The sequence below is a fragment of the Scyliorhinus torazame genome, chromosome 8, assembly GCF_047496885.1.
Source record: "Scyliorhinus torazame isolate Kashiwa2021f chromosome 8, sScyTor2.1, whole genome shotgun sequence".
Lineage (NCBI taxonomy): Eukaryota > Metazoa > Chordata > Chondrichthyes > Carcharhiniformes > Scyliorhinidae > Scyliorhinus > Scyliorhinus torazame.
Genome location: NC_092714.1, coordinates 279,188,245 through 279,209,753, shown reverse-complemented (window position 1 = coordinate 279,209,753; position 21,509 = coordinate 279,188,245). Strand labels below are relative to the sequence as shown.

Here is a 21,509-nt window from a genome sequence, read left to right as displayed (position 1 = left end):
GGTGCTGACCCTCGGGCAGGGGGGCGCTCCCTGGGTGCTGACCCTCGGGCAGGGGGGCGCTCCCTGGGTGCTGACCCTCGGGCAGGGGGGCGCTCCCTGGGTGCTGACCCTCGGGCAGGGGGGCGCTCCCTGGGTGCTGACCCTCGGGCAGGGGGGCGCTCCCTGGGTGCTGACCCTCGGGCAGGGGGGCGCTCCCTGGGTGCTGACCCTCGGGCAGGGGGGCGCTCCCTGGGTGCTGAACCTCGGGCAGGGGGGCGCTCCCTGGGTGCTGACCCTCGGGCAGGGGGGCGCTCCCTGGGTGCTGACCCTCAGGCAGGGGGGTGCTCCCTGGGTGCTGACCCTCTGGCAGGGGGGCGCTGCCTGGGTGCTGACCCGCGGGCAGGGGGGCGCTCCCTGGGTGCTGACCCGCGGGCAGGGGGGCGCTGCCTGGGTGCTGACCGGCGGGCAGGGGGGCGCTGCCTGGGGGCTGACCCGCGGGCGGGGGGGCGTTCCCTGGGGGCTGACCCGCGGGCAGGGGGGGCGCTCCCTGGGTGCTGACCCGCGGGCAGGGGGGCGCTCCCTGGGGGCTGGCCCGCGGGCGGGGGGGGCGTTCCCTGGGGGCTGACCCGCGGGCAGGGGGGCGCTCCCTGGGGGCTGGCCCGCGGGCGGGGGGGGGCGTTCCCTGGGGGCTGACCCGCGGGCAGGGGGGGCGCTCCCTGGGTGCTGACCCGCGGGCAGGGGGGGCGCTCCCTGGGTGCTGACCCTCGGGCAGGGGGGCGCTCCCTGGGTGCTGATTGATAGCTAGTGAGGGCGTTTAGCTGCACAGGTTCCAGACAGCACTTATTTTACAGGACTGCACATATAGGCACAGGTCTGTGTGTGATGTGGGCAGGGGAAGAGACAGATTGAAGGAGTTTGGGGAGTGGAGGCTCAGGCTCCATGTCACTTCAAGTCTTTGTTTCTGTATTTCTGGCACTCGGGTTGAGTAGTTCAGCCTTAACGCAGAGCCGCTAAACCCAAACTGCCTCTTAACTTTCTGCGTTCTTAGACTAAACGCCTTTGTTTTCTTCCTCTTTGTGTAGGAGACGGAGGAGATCTTGGCTGACGTGCTGAAGGTGGAGGTTTTTCGACAGACTGTTGCTGAGCAGGTTCTGGTGGGCAGTTACTGTGCCTTCAGTAACCAGGGAGGCTTAGTTCATCCAAAGACATCCATTGAAGACCAGGATGAGCTCTCATCTCTGCTGCAAGTTCCTCTGGTGGTACGAGCATTTGCTTCCTTGTTCTTCTCTTCCCATGTCTTGTTTCAGTTTGGGTTTCTTGTTCTGAAGATGATCAACCAACAGCTGATTAGGTGTTTGACTGGAAGAAGCTGAGATCAGCTATTCCTGGCCCAACTCTTGCAAGCTCCGGCTGGTTGGTGACTGGAGGAGAAAGACCGCCGCTATGGCTCAGCTGCTGGCAGAACCAGACATCCACGTGGCACAGAGACGTGCCGGGGTCAATCCTTGCACAGTGAGTTGGGTGATCCTAGCTGGGCTGTGATAGAACTCTGGACCCCTGGATTAACCAGAGATTGTTTTTAATCATTCAGGAGATGTGGGCATTGCTGGCTGGGCAATGCATTTAGAGTCAGAGGTTTACAGCATACAAACAGGCCCTTCGGCCCAGCTTGTCCATGCCGCCCGGTTTCTATCACTAAGCTAGTCCCACTTGCCCGCATTTGGCCCATATCCCTCTATACCCACCCTGCCCATGGAACTGTCTAACTGGTTTTTAAAAGACAAAATTGTACCCGCCTCTACCACTGCCCCTGGCAGCTCGTTCCAGACACTCGCCACCCTCTGGGTGAAACAATTGCCCCTCTGGACCCTTTTGGATCTCCTCCTTTCCCCCCAACCTTAAACCTGTGCCCTCTAGTTTAAGACTCCCCTACCTTTGGGAACAGGTGTTGACTATCTACCTTATCTGTGCTCCTCCATTATTTGATAATGTGGAGATGCCGGCGTTGGACTGGAGTGGGCACAGTAAGAACACCAGGTTAAAGTCCAACTGGTTTGTTTCGAATCACTAGCTTTCGGAGCAATGCTCCTTCCTCGGGTGAGTGAAGAGGTAGATTCCAGAAACATTTATATAGACAAAGTCAATTATTTTAGAGACCTCTAAGATCACCCCTAAGCCTCCTACGCTCCAGGGAAAAAAGTCCCGGCCTATCCAGCCCCTCCTTATAACTCAGACTATCAAGTCCTGGTAGCATCCTCGTAAATCTTTTCTGCACTCTTATTGCCCATCCCTAATTGCCCTTGCTAGGCCATTTCAGAGGGCACATTGCTATGGGTCTGGAGTCACATGTAGGCCAGACCGGGTAAGGACGGCAGATTTACTGAAGGACATTAAGTTGAAAATAGATGAGCCAGTATCACCTGGCCCAGCCCTCGACACTGGGTAATGTAGGAGTTTCAGAGATATTGTATTCTCTGTATTGGGTGCAGTAAGGGTTAAAGCCAGGGTTACTGTGTGTGTGCGTGCTGCAGTAGTGTACCTTCCTGGTTTAAAAGACACTTCTGCTTCAAGGATAATGAAAGCATCGTGAAGGTTTGAGTGGATGGAATTTGGTTTGTATGAAGATTTCCTGTGGAGTAGGTTATTAGAGACATTGTGTTTGGCCTCAGTAAGATGTGGTTAATAAAGAACAAAGAAATGTACAGCACAGGAACAGGCCCTTCGGCCCTCCAAGCCCGTGCCGACCATACTGCCCGACTAAACTACAGTCTTCTACACTTCCTGGGTCCGTATCCTTCTATTCCCATCCTATTCATATATTTGTCAAGATGCCCCTTAAATGTCCCTATCGTCCCTGCTTCCACTACCTCCTCCGGTAGCGAGTTCCAGGTACCCACTACCCTCTGCGTAAAAAACTTGCCTCGTACATCTACTCTAAACCTTGCCCCTCTCACCTTAAACCTATGCCCCCTAGTAATTTACCCCTCTATCCTGGGGAAAAGCCTCTGACTATCCACTCTGTCTATGCCCCTCATAATTTTGTATACCTCTATCAGGTCGCCCCTCAACCTCCTTCGTTCCAGTGAGAACAAACCGAGTTTATTCAACCGCTCCTCATAGCTTATGCCCTCCATACCAGGCAACATTCTGGTAAATCTCTTCTGCACCCTCTCTAAAGCCTCCACATCCTTCTGGTAGTGTGGCGACCAGAATTGAACACTATACTCCAAGTGTGGCCTAACTAAGGTTCTATACAGCTGCAACATGACTTGCCAATTCTTATACTCAATGCCCCGGCCAATGAAGGCCAGCATGCCGTATGCCTTCTTGACTACCTTCTCCACCTGTGTTGCCCCTTTCAATGACCTGTGGACCTGTACTCCTAGATCTCTTTGACTTTCAATACTCTTTGAGGGTTCTACCATTCACTGTATATTCCCTACCTGCATTAGACCTTCCAAAATGCATTACCTCACATTTGTCCGGATTAAACTCCATCTGCCATCTCTCCGCCCAAGTCTCCAGACAATCTAAATCCTGCTGTATCCTCAGACAGTCCTCATCGCTATCCGCAATTCCACCAACCTTTGTGTCGTCTGCAAACTTACTAATCAGACCAGTTACTTTTTCCTCCAAATCATTTATATATACTACAAAGAGCAAAGGTCCCAGCACTGATCCCTGTGGAACACCACTGGTCACAGCCCTCCAATTAGAAAAGCATCCCTCCATTGCTACCCTCTGCCTTCTATGGCCTAGCCAGTTCTGTATCCACCTTGCCAGTTCACCCCTGATCCCGTGTGACTTCACCTTTTGTACTAGTCTACCATGAGGGACCTTGTCAAAGGCCTTACTGAAGTCCATATAGACAACATCTACTGCCCTACCTGCATCAATCATCTTAGTGACCTCCTCGAAAAACTCTATCAAGTTAGTGAGACACGACCTCCCCTTCACAAAACCGTGCTGCCTCTCACTAATACGTCCATTTGCTTCCAAATGGGAGTAGATCCTGTCTCGAAGAATTCTCTCCAGTAATTTCCCTACCACTGACGTAAGGCTCACCGGCCTGTAGTTCCCGGGATTATCCTTGCTACCCTTCTTAAACAGAGGAACAACATTGGCTATTCTCCAGTCCTCCGGGACATCCCCTGAAGACAGCGAGGATCCAAAGATTTCTGTCAAGGCCTCAGCAATTTCCTCTCCAGCCTCCTTCAGTATTCTGGGGTAGATCCCATCAGGCCCTGGGGACTTATCTACCTTAATATTTTTTAAGACACCCAACACCTCGTCTTTTTGGATCACGATGTGACCCAGGCTATCTACACCCCCTTCCCCAGACTCAACATCTACCAATTCCTTCTCTTTGGTGAATACTGATGCAAAGTATTCATTTAGTACCTCGCCCACTTCCTCTGGCTCCACACATAGATTCCCTTGCCTATCCTTCAGTGGGCCAACCCTTTCCCTGGCTACCCTCTTGCTTTTTATGTACGTGTAAAAAGCCTTGGGATTTTCCTTAACCCTATTTGCTGATGACTTTTCGTGGCCCCTTCTAGCCCTCCTGACACGTTGCTTAAGTTCCTTCCTACTTTCCTTATATGCCACACAGGCTTCGTCTGTTCCCAGCCTTTTAGCCCTGACAAATGCCTCCTTTTTCTTTTTGACGGGGCCTACAATATCACTCGTCATCCAAGGTTCCCGAAAATTGCCGTATTTATCTTTCTTCCTCACACGAACATGCCGGTCCTGTATTCCTTTCAACTGACACTTGAAAGCCTCCCACATGTCAGATGTTGATTTGCCCTCAAACATCCGCCCCCAATCTATGTTCTTCAGTTCCCGCCTAATATTGTTATAATTAGCCTTCCCCCAATTTAGCACATTCATCCTCGGACCACTCTTATCCTTGTCCACCAGTACTTTAAAACTTACTGAATTGTGGTCACTGTTACCGAAATGCTCCCCTACTGAAACATCTGCCACCTGGCCGGGCTCATTCCCCAATACCAGGTCCAGTACCACCCCTTCCCTAGTTGGACTGTTTACATATTGTTTTAAGAAGCCCTCCTGGATGCTCCTTACAAACTCCGCCCCGTCTAAGCCCCTGGCACTAAGTGAGTCCCAGTCAATATTGGGGAAGTTGAAGTCTCCCATCACCACAACCCTGTTGTTTTTACTCTTTTCCAAAATCTGTCTACCTATCTGCTCCTCTATCTCCCGCTGGCTGTTGGGAGGCCTGTAGTATACCCCCAACATTGTGACTGCACCCTTCTTATTCCTGATCTCTACCCATATAGCCTCACTGCCCTCTGAGGTGTCCTCTCGCAGTATAGCTGTGATATTCTCCCGAACAAGTAGCGCAACTCCACCTCCCCTTTTACATCCCCCTCTATCCCGCCTGAAACATCTAAATCCTGGAACGTTTAGCTGCCAATCCTGCCCTTCCCTCAACCAGGTCTCTGTAATGGCAACAACATCATAGTTCCAAGTAGTAATCCAAGCTCTAAGTTTATCTGCCTTACCCGTAATGCTCCTTGCATTAAAACATATGCACTTCAGGCCACCAGACCCGCTGTGTTCAGCAACTTCTCCCCGTCTGCTCTGCCTCAGAGCCACACTGTCCCTATTCCCTAGTTCTCCCTCAATGCTCTCACCTTCTGACCTATTGCTCCCGTGCCCACCCCCCTGCCATACTAGTTTAAACCCTCCCGTGTGACACTAGCAAACCTCGCGGCCAGGATATTTATGCCTCTCCGGTTTAGATGCAACCCGTCCTTCTTATACAGGTCACACCTGCCCCGGAAGAGCTCCCAGTGGTCCAGATAATGGAAACCCTCCCTCCTACACCAGCTGTTTAGCCACGTGTTTATCTGCTCTATCTTCCTATTTCTAGCCTCACTGGCACGTGGCACAGGGAGTAATCCCGAGATTACAACCCTCGAGGTCCTGTCTTTTAACTTTCTGCCTAGCTCCCTGAACTCCTGCTGCAGGACCTCATGCCCCTTCCTACCTATGTCGTTAGTACCAATATGTACAACGACCTCTGCCTGTTTGCCCTCCCCCTTGAGGATTCCCTCTACCCGTTTGGAGACATCCTGGACCCTGGCACCAGGGAGGCAACATACCATCCTGGAGTCTCTTTCACGTCCACAGAAGCGCCTATCTGTGCCCCTGACTATAGAGTCCCCTATTACTATTACTCTTCTGCGCTTTGACCCTCCCTTCTGAACATCAGAGCCAGCCGTGGTGCCACTGCTCTGGCTGCTGCTGTTTTCCCCTGATAGGCTATCTTCCCCGACAGTATCCAAAGGGGTATATCTGTTCGAGAGGGGGACAACCACAGGGGATTCCTGCACTGACTGCCTGCCCTTTCTGGTGGTCACCCATTTCTCTGCCTGCACTTTGGGTGTGACCACATTTACATAACTGCGATCTATGACGCTTTCCGCCACCTGCATGCTCCTAAGTGCATCCAATTGCTGCTCCAACCGAACCATGCGGTCTGTGAGGAGCTCCAGTTGGGTGCACTTTCTGCAGATGAAGCCATCCGGGACGCTGGAAGCCTCCCGGACCTGCCACATCTCACAGTCAGAGCACAGCACCCCTCTAACTGACATTGCGTCAATTAATTAAAATTTGTCTTTTTTTTTTTTTAAATACTTTTTTTTAAATTTCACAGTTACTGTCAACTATCTGTTTCCTAGCACTAGATTTCTAATAGAAATGCGATAGCTAACTATAATACTCTCCGATCTCTGGCTTAGATATCCTCTAAATTATAATTAAGTTATTATGTTTAATTAGTTCCCAAATACTCAAATTTTTTTTAAATTTAGGTTAGAATCCCAACCAGCCACTCTGGCCACAGCTTTTCTGTGATGTCACTTTAGTTTCCCCCCGACACACACAATTTGAAAAAAGGTATAAAAGTAAAAATCACTTACTTACCTTCTTACCTTCTGAGTGTCTGAGATGTTGTCAGGTTCTCTCGCTGACAGAGACTGCTCCTCCACCTCCGATCCTTGACCTGCACAATGCTAATAATATAATAATATAATATGGTACTTACCTCACACCAATGCGTCTTATTATTAGGTTAGAGGAGGAGGGCGGGTGGGAGACACTACACGTGTAGTGTCTCGGGTTTCCTCTCCACCAGAATTTATTGGTTGGGGGGGGGCGGACTTCCCAGAGGTCCGCGGGTCGAACTTCCGGTTCCCGCCTTATATAAAAACAAATAAAACAGAAAAGAAGAACAGACACGGGACCAGGTAAGGGTTTTTAAATACTCTACTCACCTCCCAGAAGGCCCCTGCGCACCGCTGCCGCCGAAATCCAAAGGGCTGCTCCTGTAAAGGCAAGGCTTTTAAACACACTACTCACCTCCAATGGGAGCAGTCAAGGCTTCAAGCAGTCTGATTTGAGTTTCATTTGGGGTTCAGTTGAGTTAACGATTTCTCTGTGAACAGACTAGCAGCTTGTCTCAAAGCAATTTAATTAAAAGATTTTTCCTGTGTTCTCAACTGTTTGAGACGTGCAAATAAATTCAGAACAACTGTGGGGCCTGTGAGAGCATTGGTGCCCGCGTGCCGGCCTGTGGCTCGGAGCCGGCCTGTGGCTCGGAGCCGGCCTGTGGCTCGGAGCCGGCCTGTGGCTCGGAGCCGGCCTGTGGCTCGGAGCCGGCCTGTGGCTCGGAGCCGGCCTGTGGCTCGGAGCCGGCCTGTGGCTCGGAGCCGGCCTGTGGATCGGAGCCCGGCCTGTGGCTCGGAGCCGGTCTGTGGATCGGTGCCCGGCCTGTGGATCGGAGCCGGCCTGTGGATCGGAGCCCGGCCTGTGGATCGGAGCCCGGCCTGTGGATCGGAGCCCGGCCTGTGGCTCGGAGCCGGCCTGTGGATCGGAGCCCGGCCTGTGGATCGGAGCCCGGCCTGTGGCTCGGAGCCGGCCTGTGGATCGGTGCCGGCCTGTGGCTCGGAGCCGGCCTGTGGCTCGGAGCCGGCCTGTGGCTCGGAGCCGGCCTGTGGATCGGTGCCCGGCCTGTGGTTAGGTACAGCCAGGAAAGTGGCGTTGAGGACACAAGTCAGATCAGCCATGATCTCATCAAATGGCAGAACCGGTTCGAGGGGCCTAATGGGCTGTTCCTAATTCATGCTGGGGTGGCACGGTGGTTAGCACTGCTGCCTCACAGCGCTAGGAACCCGGGTTCAATGTCAGCCTTGGGTTTCTGTGTGGAGTTTGCCCCTCTCTTGCCGTGATAACCACTGTGCCACCTTTAAAAGTGTTCCCTTTTTCTTTTCCCTCATTAATCTCGTGTTAATATATTGTTCTTGGAGTGCGGTTGTTACCACAGGAATGTTAAATGTGAAATTCTTGTTTTTGAATGAGAATGGAGTTTCTAAACTTCTAGTACAGGATTGGTTCGAGGGACTCTGCGATAGCTGGAGAAGGGAAGCCTGACTATTCTGCAGCTCCCACTCGCAAATATCCAGCGAGTAGGAGCTTAGACTTTAGTGTTGGCGAGTTTAGGTTTTATATAAATTTTTTAAAAATAAATAAATTTAGAGTGCCCAATTCATTTTTTTCCAATTAAGGGGCAATTTAGCGTGGCCAATCCACCTACGCTGCACACCTTTGGGTTGTGGGGACGAAACCCACACAAACACGGGGAGAATGTGCAAACTCCATACAGTCGGTGACCCAGAGCCGGGATCGAACCCGGGTCCTCGGTGCCGTGAGGCAGCAGTGCTAACCACTGTGCTACCATGCTGCCTTTGGGATTTATATAAATTTGATGTCTTTGTTGGGGATGGGGTGGAGGGAGGGGTCTTGTTGGGGATTGGGGGGGGGGGGTGCAGGAGGGGGGCAGAGCTGGTAGTCTTACATTGTCCATTCATTTGTACCTGTCCGGCCGCAGGACTGGTACAGACCGCCGTGCTGCTGGGATCTCCTCGCCGTGGTGTTATGACATTTCTTGTTGAACTACGGATGTAATGGCTGACCCTGGTGGGCAAGGTAGCAGAGGTTCTCCACCTTTATAACCTGCAACATGGGTTTGAATGGGCCAGTGAAGCGAGCTAGTGTCTTTGTACGCTTTGACCCGGGCGGTGTGTTCCTACAGGAGACCCGCTTAGAATCATAGAATCATAGAAGTTTACAGCATGGAAACAGGCCCTTCGGCCCAACCAGTCCATGCCGCCCAGTTTTTTACCATTAAGCTAGTCCCAGTTGCCCGCACTTGGCCCATAACCCTCTATACCCATCTTACCCATGTAACCATCTAAATGCTTTTTGAAAGACACAATTGTACCCGCTTCTACTACTACCTCTGGCAGCCCATTCCAGACACTCACTACCCTCTGAGTGAAGAAATTGCCCCTCTGGGCCCTTCTGAATCTCTCCCCTCTCACCTTAAACCTATGCCCTCTAGTTTTAGACTCCCCTACCTTTGGGAAAAGATGTTGACTATCTACCTTATCTATGCCCCTCATTATTTTATAGACCTCTATAAGATCACCCCTAAGCCTCCTACGCTCCAGGGAAAAAAGTCCCAGTCTATCCAGCCTCTCCTTATAACTCAAACCATCAAGTCCCGGCAACATCCTAGTAAATCTTTTCTGCACTCTTTCTAGTTTAATAATATCCTTTCTATAATAGGGTGACCAGAACTGCACACAGTATTCCAAGTGTGGCCGTACCAATGTCTTGTACAACTTCAACAGGACGTCCCAACTCCTATATTCAATGTTCTGACCAATGAAACCAAGCATGCCGAATGCCTTCTTCACCACCCTGTCCACCTGCGACTCCACCTTCAAGGAGCTATGAACCTGTACTCCTAGATCTCTTTGTTCTATAACTCTCCCCAACGCCATACCATTAACTGAGTAGGTCCTGGCCTGATTCGATCTGCCAAAATGCATCACCTCACATTTATCTAAATTAAACTCCATCTGCCATTCGTCGGCCCACTGGCCTAATTGATCAAGATCCCGTTGCAATCCTAGATAACCTTCTTCACTATCCACTATGCCACCAATCTTGGTGTCATCTGCAAACTTACTGACCATGCCTCCTAAATTCTCATCCAAATCATTAATATAAATCACAAATAACAGTGGACCCAGCACCGATCCCTGAGGCACACCACTGGTCACAGGCCTCCAGTTTGAAAAACAACCCTCTACAACCACCCTCTGCCTTCTGTCGTCCAGCCAATTTTGAATCCAATTGGCAACCTCACCCTGGATCCCGTGAGCTTTAACTTTCTGCAACAACCTACCATGCGGTACCTTGTCAAAGGCTTTGCTAAAGTCCATGTAGACAACGTCTACTGCACTACCCTCATCTACCTTCTTGGTCACTCCCTCAAAAAACTCAATCAAATTTGTGAGACATGATTTTCCACGCACAAAGCCATGCTGACTGCCCCGAATCAGTCCTTGCCTCTCTAAATGCTTGTAGATCCTGTCTCTCAGAATACCTTCTAGCAACTTACCTACTACAGACGTTAGGCTCACCGGTCTGTAGTTCCCAGGCTTTTCCCTGCTGCCCTTCTTAAACAAGGGCACAACATTCGCCACTCTCCAATCTTCAGGCACCTCACCTGTGGCTGCCGATGATTCAAATATCTCGGTTAGGGGACCCGCAATTTCCTCCCTAGCCTCCCACAACATCCTGGGATACATTTCATCAGGTCCCGGGGATTTATCTACCTTGATGCGCTTTAAGACTTCCAGCACCACCTCCTCTGTAATATGCACACTTCTCAAGACATCACTATTTATTTCCCTTAGTTTCCTAACATCCATGCCTTTCTCCACCGTGAATACCGATGAGAAATATTCATTCAGGATCTCACCCAACTCTTGTGGCTCTGCACATAAATGCCCTTGTTGATCCTTAAGAGGCCCTACTCTGTCCCTAGTTACTCTTTTCCCCTTTATGTATCTGTAGAATCTCTTTGGATTCTCCCTTGCATTATTTGCCAAAGCAATTTCATGTCCCCTTTTTGCCCTCCTGATTTCCCTCTTAACTCTATTTCGACAATCTCTATACTCTTCAAGGGATCCACTTGATCCCAGTTGCTTATGTACGTCATATGCCTCCTTCTTCTTTTTGACCAGAGTCTCAATATCTCGAGTCATCCAGGGTTCCCTACTTCTACCAGCCTTGCCCTTCACTCTAAAGGGAATGTGCTTACCCTGCACCCTGGTTAACACATTTTTAAAAGCCTCCCATTTACCAGCCGTCCCTTTGCCTGCCAATAGTCTCCCCCAATCTACCTCTGCAAGTTCCTGTCTGATACCATCAAAATTGGCCTTGCCCCAATTAAGAATTTTAACTCTTGGGCCAGACCTATCATTCTCCATAGCTATCTTAAAACTAATGGAATTATGGTCACTTGTCCCAAAGTGATCCCTCACTAGCACTTCTATCACTTGCCCTTCCTTATTTCCCAAGACGAGGTCAAGTTTTGCCCCCTCTCTAGTCGGTCCATCCACATACTGAATGAGAAATTTCTCCTGAATACACTCAACAAATTTCCCTCCATCCAAGCCTCTAATGCTATGACTGTCCCAGTCAATGTTGGGAAAGTTAAAGTCCCCTACTACTACCACCCTATTATTCTTGCAGCTATCTGTAATCTCCTTACATATTTGCTCCTCAATTTCCCGCTGACTATTTGGGGGCCTGTAGTACAGTCCTACCAAGGTGATCTCTCCCTTCTTATTTTTCAGTTCCACCCATATAGACTCAGTGGGCGAACCCTCGGATATATCCCCTCTAAGTACTGCCGTGATGTTCTCCCTAATCAAAAACGCCACTCCCCCTCCTCTCTTACCTCCTGTTCTATCCTTTCTATAGCATCTGTAGCCCGGAACATTGAGCTGCCAGTCCTGCCCCTCCCTTAGCCATGTTTCAGTTATAGCTATAATATCCCAGTCCCATGTGCCCGTCCATGCCCTGAGTTCATCCGCTTTGCCCGTCAGGCCCCTTGCATTGAAATAAATGCAGTTTAATGTAGACCTTCCTTGCTCTCTGCCCTGCTTTCTCTGGTCATGCTTTACACACTCTCCCTTCCTGCCTTTTGTTTCTGTCCCCACTGACTTCCTACATCGGTTCCCATCCCCCTGGCACATTAGTTTAAACCCTCCCCAACTGCACTAGCAAACACCCCCCCGAGAACATTGGTTCCGGTCCCACCCAGAAGGTGAAGGACCAGATGAGACTTCTCACAACTTGGATTGGACAAATTGTTCACTCAGAATTTAATGGTAGGGCTAGAGGCATGGCAATATTCATCCACAAAATAATGCAATTTACTCCCTCCTGGATTATGGGTGACCTCAATGGTCGCTACGTTATTGTCTGTGGTTCACTGGGAAATACTCTGGTTATTTTGGTGAATATTTATGCTCCCACTTGGGACGACCCGAGCGTCATAAACTCCCTGGTCCTCCCCGAATTACACTCATCAGATGATTCTGGGCAGAGATTTAAATTGTGTCTTGGACACTCCATATCCAAATCCCGGCCCCAAACTGGGATGTCCAAGACATTGACCCCTCTCTTGGCTAGAATAGGAGGGGTTGACCGGTGGCGTTTTTGCATGCTCACTGCGTCTGCTCCTGAATTGATCTTTTTTTTGTTGTTGCCTGCAATGGCCATTGACCCTCTAGCGATATCGTTGTGGTCAGAGGGATGGAGGGGAACACACAGAGGGGGAGGAGCACTGGATCACACTGTACACCGAAAACATCATCAACATACTCATGAGATGTGACACATTTTCAGGCTATAAATTAAACCTCAGTAAAAGTGCGTGTTTCCCAGTGAACTGAATGGCCAGAGGGGCTCAGCTTGGCTTTTCTGCCTCGCCCTCTAATTTTCAATATCTGGGGATCCGCCGGGTGGCCCATAACTGGGACTTACTCCACAAACTGAACTTTTCAAGCCTCAACAGTAAGACCAAAATGGACTTGAGGTAGAATACTCGCTCCCTGACTCGAGTGGGCAGGATCTAGACTGTTCAGGTGTATGGGCTACCAAGGTTTTGTTCTTATTTCAAAGTATGCCCATTTTTTACCCAAAGTATTTTTTATTACAGTTAGCAAATCAATGTCTATGTTTGTCTGGGTAGGTCCGAGTCCCAGAGTCCGCAGCGCTCTGCTTCAGAGAGAGGATCGGGAGGCTGGTCCTCCTCAATCTCCTGTTGTATTACTGTGCTGCCAACATGCAGAGAATCCTACAATGGCTGAGTATCTGAAATCAAATAGGAGTAGGTTAGAGACACGGTCTTGTGCCGTTGTGTCACAGCCTCCTCTGTACACACCATAGTTACCGCCCCATTCTCCCTGGGCGGCTTTCCTCCAACCCTGTGGTGACTTCACTCCTCAGGATTTGGAAACAGTTTTGGCAGCACTTCAATCTCCTCTCGCTGTCCTCACTTGCCCCGAGATGTGACAACCACCTCTTCCTGCCTTCCAACTTGGATCCATCGTTCAGGTGCTGAAGAACGGGAGGCCTGGCGCACTTTGGGGATTTATTCCGAGATGGAAGCTTTGCCTTAAACTCTCTGACAGATACAATCTGACTGGACTCGGCCGTTTCCGGGTTTTTTTCAAATCGGGATTTGTCAACTAAGCTTGTTTTGTCTAGCTCCTCCCCCGCCTCTCCCGGCTGGAAAAGGTCCCAACCTTGGCACACCAGGGGAGGGGTTCAGTTTCAAATCTGTACAGCCTCATTCTGTCTTCTGGAAAGTGTGAAAATAGATAAGTCCCCTGGGCCGGATGGGATTTATCCTAGGATTCTCTGGGAAGCTAGGGAGGAGATTGCTGAGCTTTTGGCCTTGATCTTTAAGTCATCTTTGTCTACAGGAATAGTGCCATAAGACTGGAGGATAGCAAATGTTGTCCCCTTGTTCAAGAAGGGGAGTAGAGACAACCCCGGTAACTATAGACCAGTGAGCCTTACTTCTGTTGTGGGCAAAGTCTTGGAAAGGTTTATAAGAGATAGGATGTATAATCATCTGGAAAGGAATAATTTGATTAGAGATAGTCAACACGGTTTTGTGAAGGGTAGGTCATGCCTCACAAACCTTATAGAGTTCTTTGAGAAGGTGACCAAACAGGTGGATGAAGGTAAAGCAGTTGATGTGGTGTATATGGATTTCAGTAAAGCGTTTGATAAGGTTCCCAACGGTAGGCTACTGCAGAAAATACGGAGGCATGGGATTCAGGGTAATTTTGCAATTTGGATCAGAAATTGGCTAGCTGGAAGAAGACAAAGGGTGGTGGTTGATGGGAAATGTTCAGACTGGAGTCCAGTTACTAGTGGTGTACCACAAGGATCTGTTTTGGGGCCACTGCTGTTTGTCATTTTTATAAATGACCTGGAGGAGGGCGTAGAAGGATGGGTGAGTAAATTTGCAGATGACACTAAAGTCGGTGGAGTTGTTGACAGTGCGGAAGGATGTGACAAGTTACAGAGGGACATAGATAAGCTGCAGCGCTGGGCTGAGAGGTGGCAAATGGAGTTTAATGCAGAAAAGTGTGAGGTGATTCATTTTGGAAGGAATAACAGGAAGACAGAGTACTGGGCTAATGGTAAGATTCTTGGGAGTGTGGATGAGCAGAGAGATCTGTGTCCATGTACATAGATCCCTGAAAGTTGCCACCTAGGTTGAGAGTGTTGTTAAGGTGTATGGTGTGTTAGCTTTTATTGGTAGAGAGATTGAGTTTCGGAGCCATGGGGTCATGTTGCAGCTGTACAAAACTCTGGTGCGGCTGCATTTGGAGTATTGCGTGCAATTCTGGTCGCCGCATTATAGGAAGGATGTGGAAGCATTGGAAAGGGTGCAGAGGAGATTTACCAGAATGTTGCCTGGTTTGGAGGGAAGCTCTTATGAGGAAAGGCTGAGGGACTTGAGGCTGTTTTCGTTAGAGAGAAGGTTAAGAGGTGACTTATTTGAGGCATACAAGATGATCAGAGGATTGGATAGGGTGGACGGTGAGAGCCTTTTTCCTCGGATGGTGATGTCTAGCACAAGGGGACATAGCTTTAAATTGAGGGGAGATAGATATAAGACAGATGTCAGAGGCAGGTTCTTTACTCAGAGAGTAGTAAGGGTGTGGAATGCCCTGCCTGCAACAGTAGTGGACTCGCCAACACTAAGGACATTCAAATGGTCATTGGATAGACATATGGACGATAAGGGACTAGTGTAGATGGGCTTTAGTGGTTTCACAGGTCGGCGCAACATCGAGGGCCGAAGGGCCTGTACTGCGCTGTAATGTTCTATGTTCTAGAAGCCCTCTACAGGGTGAACTCCACTTCGTCCTGTGCTAGACTGAGTTTGGTTCAGTTCAAAGTGCTACATAGAAAAGCATTGGACAAATGCGAGGAGGAGTGGATCCTTTCGAGACGTGGAGAACAGTGTGACCGCTGTTCACTTACACCGGCTAACCACACGCATACGTTTTGATTTTGTCCTCAGCTTGCTGGATTCTGCGCCTCCCTTTTTTGACACAATATCCAAGATTTTGCAGATAACCTTCGAACCCTGCCAGCTGTTTGCAATATTTGGGGTTTCGGACATTCTGTCTTTCTACTCTGGAGTGAGGGTGGATGTTTTTATCTTCGCCTCCATGTAGCCAGGAGGCGAATATTACTCAGCTGGAGATCCCCCTCTACAAGCAAGGCTTCAGCCTGGATTGAAGACTTGTTAATGCTCTTGCATCTGGAGAAAGTCAAGTGAACCATCAGAGGCTCCGTGGGGCGGTTCGACCAGCGGTGGGGGCCATTTATTTCCTCCTTTAAGTCCTGGACATGTTAGAGGGTTGGGGCAGGGGGGGTAGAGGGTGTAGGTTAGTATTTGGCTATTTATGATAGTTAGACTGTATATTTTAGGTTATATGTATATTACAATCCAGTGCTGTTGTCAGGGTCAGCACCTAAAGCCACGACCCCGAGGAATTTCTCTCAGCTGCTGGTGAAGCCAGCAACCTTGTTAGAATCTCCGGCTCTGCAATAACATTAATTAGTTGTATCCGCTCAGCTTGCTGCTATGGTAACTGAACAGCACAGTCTCTCTCGACGCCTGTTTATAGCAGCGATGGTATGATCTGTCCCTTTCTCTCTGCTTCAGGGATGTGAGTGACGCACCAGGGTTTATATTTACAGCAGCTGCCAGCTCTCGGCCAGCACACTGGCACTGATCAGGCTGTGACTGCCGCTCAGTATCACAACCCGGTGACAATCGAAAGGCAGGGAATTGTTCACCTTCACACCCTGGCTCTGTACATTTCCCTTTCCTGTTTATTCCCTGGGATAACAAGTTATTTGTTTAGCACCTTTAACGTAATCAACCGTCCCGAAGCGCTTGAGGGTAGAATGTGGGAGAGCAGCCTCGAGTACGCTAGAATAGTTGAGTCCGTTTCAGCGGCAGATTTGCTGCGACGGGTGATGTGGAAATAGGCAGTCTTAATTATGAATAAAAGGTCAGAAGCTCCTCCCCGGGTTAAGTATGAAACAAAGATCACAAACAGACTGGCTGAATCTCAGACCGTTCCCAGCGAGAGGGGTCGGAGTGGAGATCAAAAGCGGTGGCTTCAGCTTTCCCAATGTTTAATTGGTGGAAACCTCTGATCCAGTGCTGGATGTGGGATAAGCAGTTTGGCAATTTAGCAAGAGTGGGGGAGGTGAGAGAAGTGGTGAGGTAGAGCTGGGTGTTGTCAGTGTCCATATGAACACTAACCCTGTTTTCGGATGATGTCGCTGAGAGGCAGCGTGTAGATGTGAAATAGGTGGGGGGGGGGGGGGGGGGGGGGGAGTGGAAGCCATTCATTGCAAATAATACTTTAGCTGCAATTAAATACACAAGAATTAAACCAGGTGAGAGCTGCCGCACCCAACTGAATGGATGACGGTGGAGAGGTGTTGAAGGAGGATGGTGTGGTTACCGTATCAATGCCTGAAAATAGGTTGAGAAGGACAGGGAGGGACCATTTATCTCTGTCACACTGACTAGGATCTCATTTATAACATGAAGAGCCATTTCGGTAATGCAACAGGGTCAGAAATCTGATTGGAGAGATTCAAGCTCAGGGAAAGATGGGGACAAATTTGGGAAGTGACATCTCCGAGGAAACTGTGGTTGGGGAAATGAAAACGAAATGGGTTGGTCGTCTGCAATGACACTGGGGTCATAAGTTATTTTGGGGAGAGCGGTGATGACGACAGATTTAAAGGCGAGAAGGACAACATCTGAAGAGCGAGAACCCTTAACAATATCGGCTAATATTGGGGCAGCATGGTCGCATTGTGGATAGCACAATTGCTTCACAGCTCCAGGGTCCCAGGTTCGATTCCGGCTTGGGTCACTGTCTGTGCGGAGTCTGCACATCCTCCCCATGTGTGCGTGGGTTTCCTCCGGGTGCTCCGGTTTCCTCCCACAGTCCAAAGATGTGCAGGTTAGTTAGAGGGTGATGGTGGAGAAGGGTGGGTTAGAGGGTGATGGTGGAGACGGGTGGGTTAGAGGGTGATGGTGGAGACGGGTGGGTTAGAGGGTGATGGTGGAGACGGGTGGGTTAGAGGGTGATGGTGGAGACGGGTGGGTTGGAGGGTGATGGTGGAGACGGGTGGGTTGGAGGGTGATGGTGGAGACGGGTGGGTTGGAGGGTGATGGTTAGCGGGTGATGGTTAGCGGGCGATGGTGGAGAAGGGTGGGTTAGAGGGTCATCATGGAGAATGACCGAGGTAGCGAGGGAAACGCGGCGGTTGCAGGTGAGACTGAAGCAACGCGGTTTCAAGACCCCTCTCCAGCATACTCCTGGCAAACGTCCAAGCGATCGAACACAAGCTGGACGAGCTTAACACTGGACTTACCTCTCAGAGGGAAGAAAGAGACTGCTGTGTGCTCTGTTTCACAAAGACATGGCTCACCCCCGCCTCACCAGACTGTGCCATACAACCTGAAGGCTTCTCAATTCACTGGGCAGACCGCAAAGGGTGGAGGGGTTTGCCTCCTCATCAACTCCTCCTGGTGCTTGGATCTGGTGACCCTGACGACCTACTGCTCCCTGGACCTGGAATACCTGACCGTGAAGTGCCGCCCATACTATCTTCCACGCGAGTTCACTTCAGCCATTATCACAGAGGTCTACATCCTACCCCAGGCAGAAGTGAGGAAGATGCTGGACAAACAGTTATAAACAACTACGAAACAGAACACCCGGAGGCCTTGTTCATCGTGGCCGGAGACTTCAACAAGGCCAACCTCGAGTGTCCTGCCAAAATTCCACCAGAACATCTCCTGTCCCACCAGGGGCAGCATCACTCTTGACCACTGCTACTCAAAAATCAAGGGAGTCTACCGTTCCATCCCCCGACCGCACTTTGGGAAATCAGACCATAAGACGGTGCTCCTCCTCCCGGCATACAAGCAGAAACTCAAGCGGGAGAATCCAGCTAAGAAGGTCATGCAGTGCTGGACCGAGGAAACAGAAGAGCTCTTACATGACTGCTTGGAGACAGTGGACTGGTCCATATTTAAGAACTCAGCGACCAACTTAAAAGAATATGCCACCACCGTCACAGACTTCATCAGCAAGTGTGTGGACGGCTATAGGAAGGATTTGGAAGCATTGGAAAGGGTGCAACGGTGATTTACCAGGATGCTGCCTGGTTTGGAGGATGGGTCTTATGAGGAAAGGTTGAGGGAACGCGAGGGCTTTTCTCTTTGAAGCGGAGGAGGATGAGAGGCGACTTAATAGAGGTTTATAAGATAATGAGGGGGATAGATAGAGTGGACGTTCAGAGACTATTTCTTCGGGTGGATGTAGCTGTTGCAAGGGGACGTAACTATAAGATGCAGGGTGGGAGATATAGGAGGGATGTCCGAGGTAGGTTCTTTACCCAGAGAGTGGTTAGGGTGTGGAATGGACTGCCTGCTGTGATAGTGGAGTCGGACACTTTAGGAACTTTCAAGCGGTTATTGGATAGGCACACGGAGCACACCAGAATGACGGAGTGGGATAGCTTGATCTTGGTTTCGGACAAGGCTCGGCTCAACATCGAGGGCCGAAGGGCCTGTTCTGTGATGTACTGTTCTGACTGCAATGGTGGGTTAGAGGGTGATGGTTAGCGGGTGACTGTGGAGACGGGTTGGTTAGAGGGTGATGGTTAGCGGGTGACGGTGGAGAAGGGTGGGTTAGAGGGTGACGGTGGAGAAGGGTGGGTTAGAGGGCGACGGTGGAGAAAGGTGGGTTAGAGGGTGATGGTTAGCGGGTGACGGTGGAGAAGGGTGGGTCAGAGGGTGATGGTGGAGAAGGGTGGGTTAGAGGGTGACGGTGGAGAAGGGTGGGTTAGAGGGTGATGGTGGAGAAGGGTGGGTTAGCGGGTGACGGTGGAGACTGGTGGGTTAGAGGGTGATGGTGGAGACGGGTGGGTTAGCGGGTGACGGTGGCGAAGGGTGGGTTAGAGGGTGATGGTGGAGACGGGTGGGTTAGAGGGTGATAGTGGAGACGGGTGGGTTAGAGGGTGATGGTGGAGAAGGGTGGGTTAGAGGGTGATGGTGGAGACGGGTGGGTTAGAGGGTGATGGTGGAGACGGGTGGGTTAGAGGGTGATGGTGGAGAATGGTGGGTTAGAGGGTGATGGTGGAGAAGGGTGGGTTAGAGGGTGACGGTGGCGAAGGGTGGGTTAGAGGGTGATGGTGGAGACGGGTGGGTTAGCGGGTGAAGGTGGAGACGGGTGGGTTAGAGGGTGATGGTGGAGACGGGTGGGTTAGAGGGTGATGGTGGAGACGGGTGGGTTAGAGGGTGATGGTGGAGACGGGTGGGTTAGAGGGTGATGGTGGAGACGGGTGGGTTAGAGGGTGATGGTGGAGACGGGTGGGTTAGAGGGTGACGGTGGCGAAGGGTGGGTTAGAGGGTGATGGTGGAGACGGGTGGGTTAGAGGGTGATGGTGGAGACGGGTGGGTTAGAGGGCGATGGTGGAGACGGGTGGGTTAGAGGGTGACGGTGGAGAAGGGTGGGTTAGAGGGTGACGGTGGAGACTGGTGGGTTAGCGGGTGATGGTGGCGAAGGGTGGGTCAGAGGGTGATGGTGGAGACGGGTGGGTTAGAGGGTGATGGTGGAGAAGGGTGGGTTAGCGGGTGACGGTGGCGAAGGGTGGGTTAGAGGGTGATGGTGGAGAAGGGTGGGTTAGAGGGTGACGGTGGCAAAGGGTGGGTTAGAGGGTGATGGTGGAGAAGGGTGGGTTAGAGGGTGACGGTGGCGAAGGGTGGGTTAGAGGGTGATGGTGGAGAAGGGTGGGTTAGAGGGTGACGGTGGCGAAGGGTGGGTTAGAGGGTGATGGTGGAGACGGGTGGGTTAGAGGGTGACGGTGGCGAAGGGTGGGTTAGAGGGTGATGGTGGAGAAGGGTGGGTTAGAGGGTGATGGTGGAGACGGGTGGGTTAGAGGGTGAAGGTGGAGACGGGTGGGTTAGAGGGTGATGGTGGAGACGGGTGGGTTAGAGGGTGAAGGTGGAGACGGGTGGGTTAGAGGGTGATGGTGGAGACGGGTGGGTTAGAGGGTGAAGGTGGAGACGGGTGGATTAGAGGGTGATGGTGGCGAAGGGTGCGTTAAGAGGGTGATGGTGGAGACGGGTGGGTTAGAGGGTGACAGTGGCGAAGGGTGCGTTAAGAGGGTGATGGTGGAGACGGGTGGGTTAGAGGGTGATGGTGGAGAAGGGTGGGTTAGAGGGTGACGGTGGCGAAGGGTAGATTAGAGGGTGATGGTGGCGAAGGGTGCGTTAAGAGGGTGATGGTGGAGACGGGTGGGTTAGAGGGTGATGGTGGAGACGGGTGGGTTAGAGGGTGATGGTGGAGAAGGGTGCGTTAAGAGGGTGATGGTGGAGACGGGTGGGTTGGAGGGCGATGGTGGAGACGGGTGGGTTAGAGGGTGACAGTGGCGAAGGGTGCGTTAAGAGGGTGATGGTGGAGACGGGTGGGTTAGAGGGTGATGGTGGAGACGGGTGGGTTAGAGGGTGATGGTGGAGAAGGGTGCGTTAAGAGGGTGATGGTGGAGACGGGTGGGTTAGAGGGTGATGGTGGAGAAGGGTGCGTTAAGAGGGTGACGGTGGCGAAGGGTGGGTTTTAAGAAAGTGCTTTGCAGTCACGAAAGGAAGCTGGGGGTCATCACTGCATTCCATGATCTTGGAATAGTGAGCGCACAATGGCACAGAATTCAGCCCATGTCTGCACCAGCTCTCCGGATGACGGATTCACTTAGTGCGACACCCCCTGTCTTCTCTCTACGCACGTTTCACCTATTCAGAAAACAGTCAAATGTCCTTTTGAAAGCCTCGATTGAACCGGCCTTCACCACACCCTCTAGGCAGAACATTCCAGATCTTAACCACTCGCTGTGTGAATCTGTCTCTCTCTCAGACAGAACATTCCGGATCTTAACCACTCGCTGTGTGAATCTGTCTCTCTCACTCTCAGGCAGAACATTCCGGATCCTAACCACTCGCTGTGTGAATCTGT

At 51.1% G+C, this 21,509-nt stretch overlaps 2 protein-coding genes across 2 annotated transcripts in view; one reads left to right on the top strand and one right to left on the bottom strand.

The window, feature by feature from the left end:
• LOC140428680 (uncharacterized) overlaps positions 1-21,509 on the bottom strand; it is a 195,157-nt gene that overhangs the window by 88,103 nt on the left and 85,545 nt on the right. The gene's annotated exons all lie outside the window — the stretch shown is intronic.
• The window catches only part of eif6 (eukaryotic translation initiation factor 6), a 122,383-nt gene that overhangs the window by 71,964 nt on the left and 28,910 nt on the right, over positions 1-21,509 (top strand). Inside the window, exon 4 of the mRNA XM_072515409.1 lies at positions 1,062-1,238. Within this exon, the coding sequence (XP_072371510.1) occupies positions 1,062-1,238 (177 nt within the window). The remainder of the gene's footprint in view (positions 1-1,061; positions 1,239-21,509) is intronic.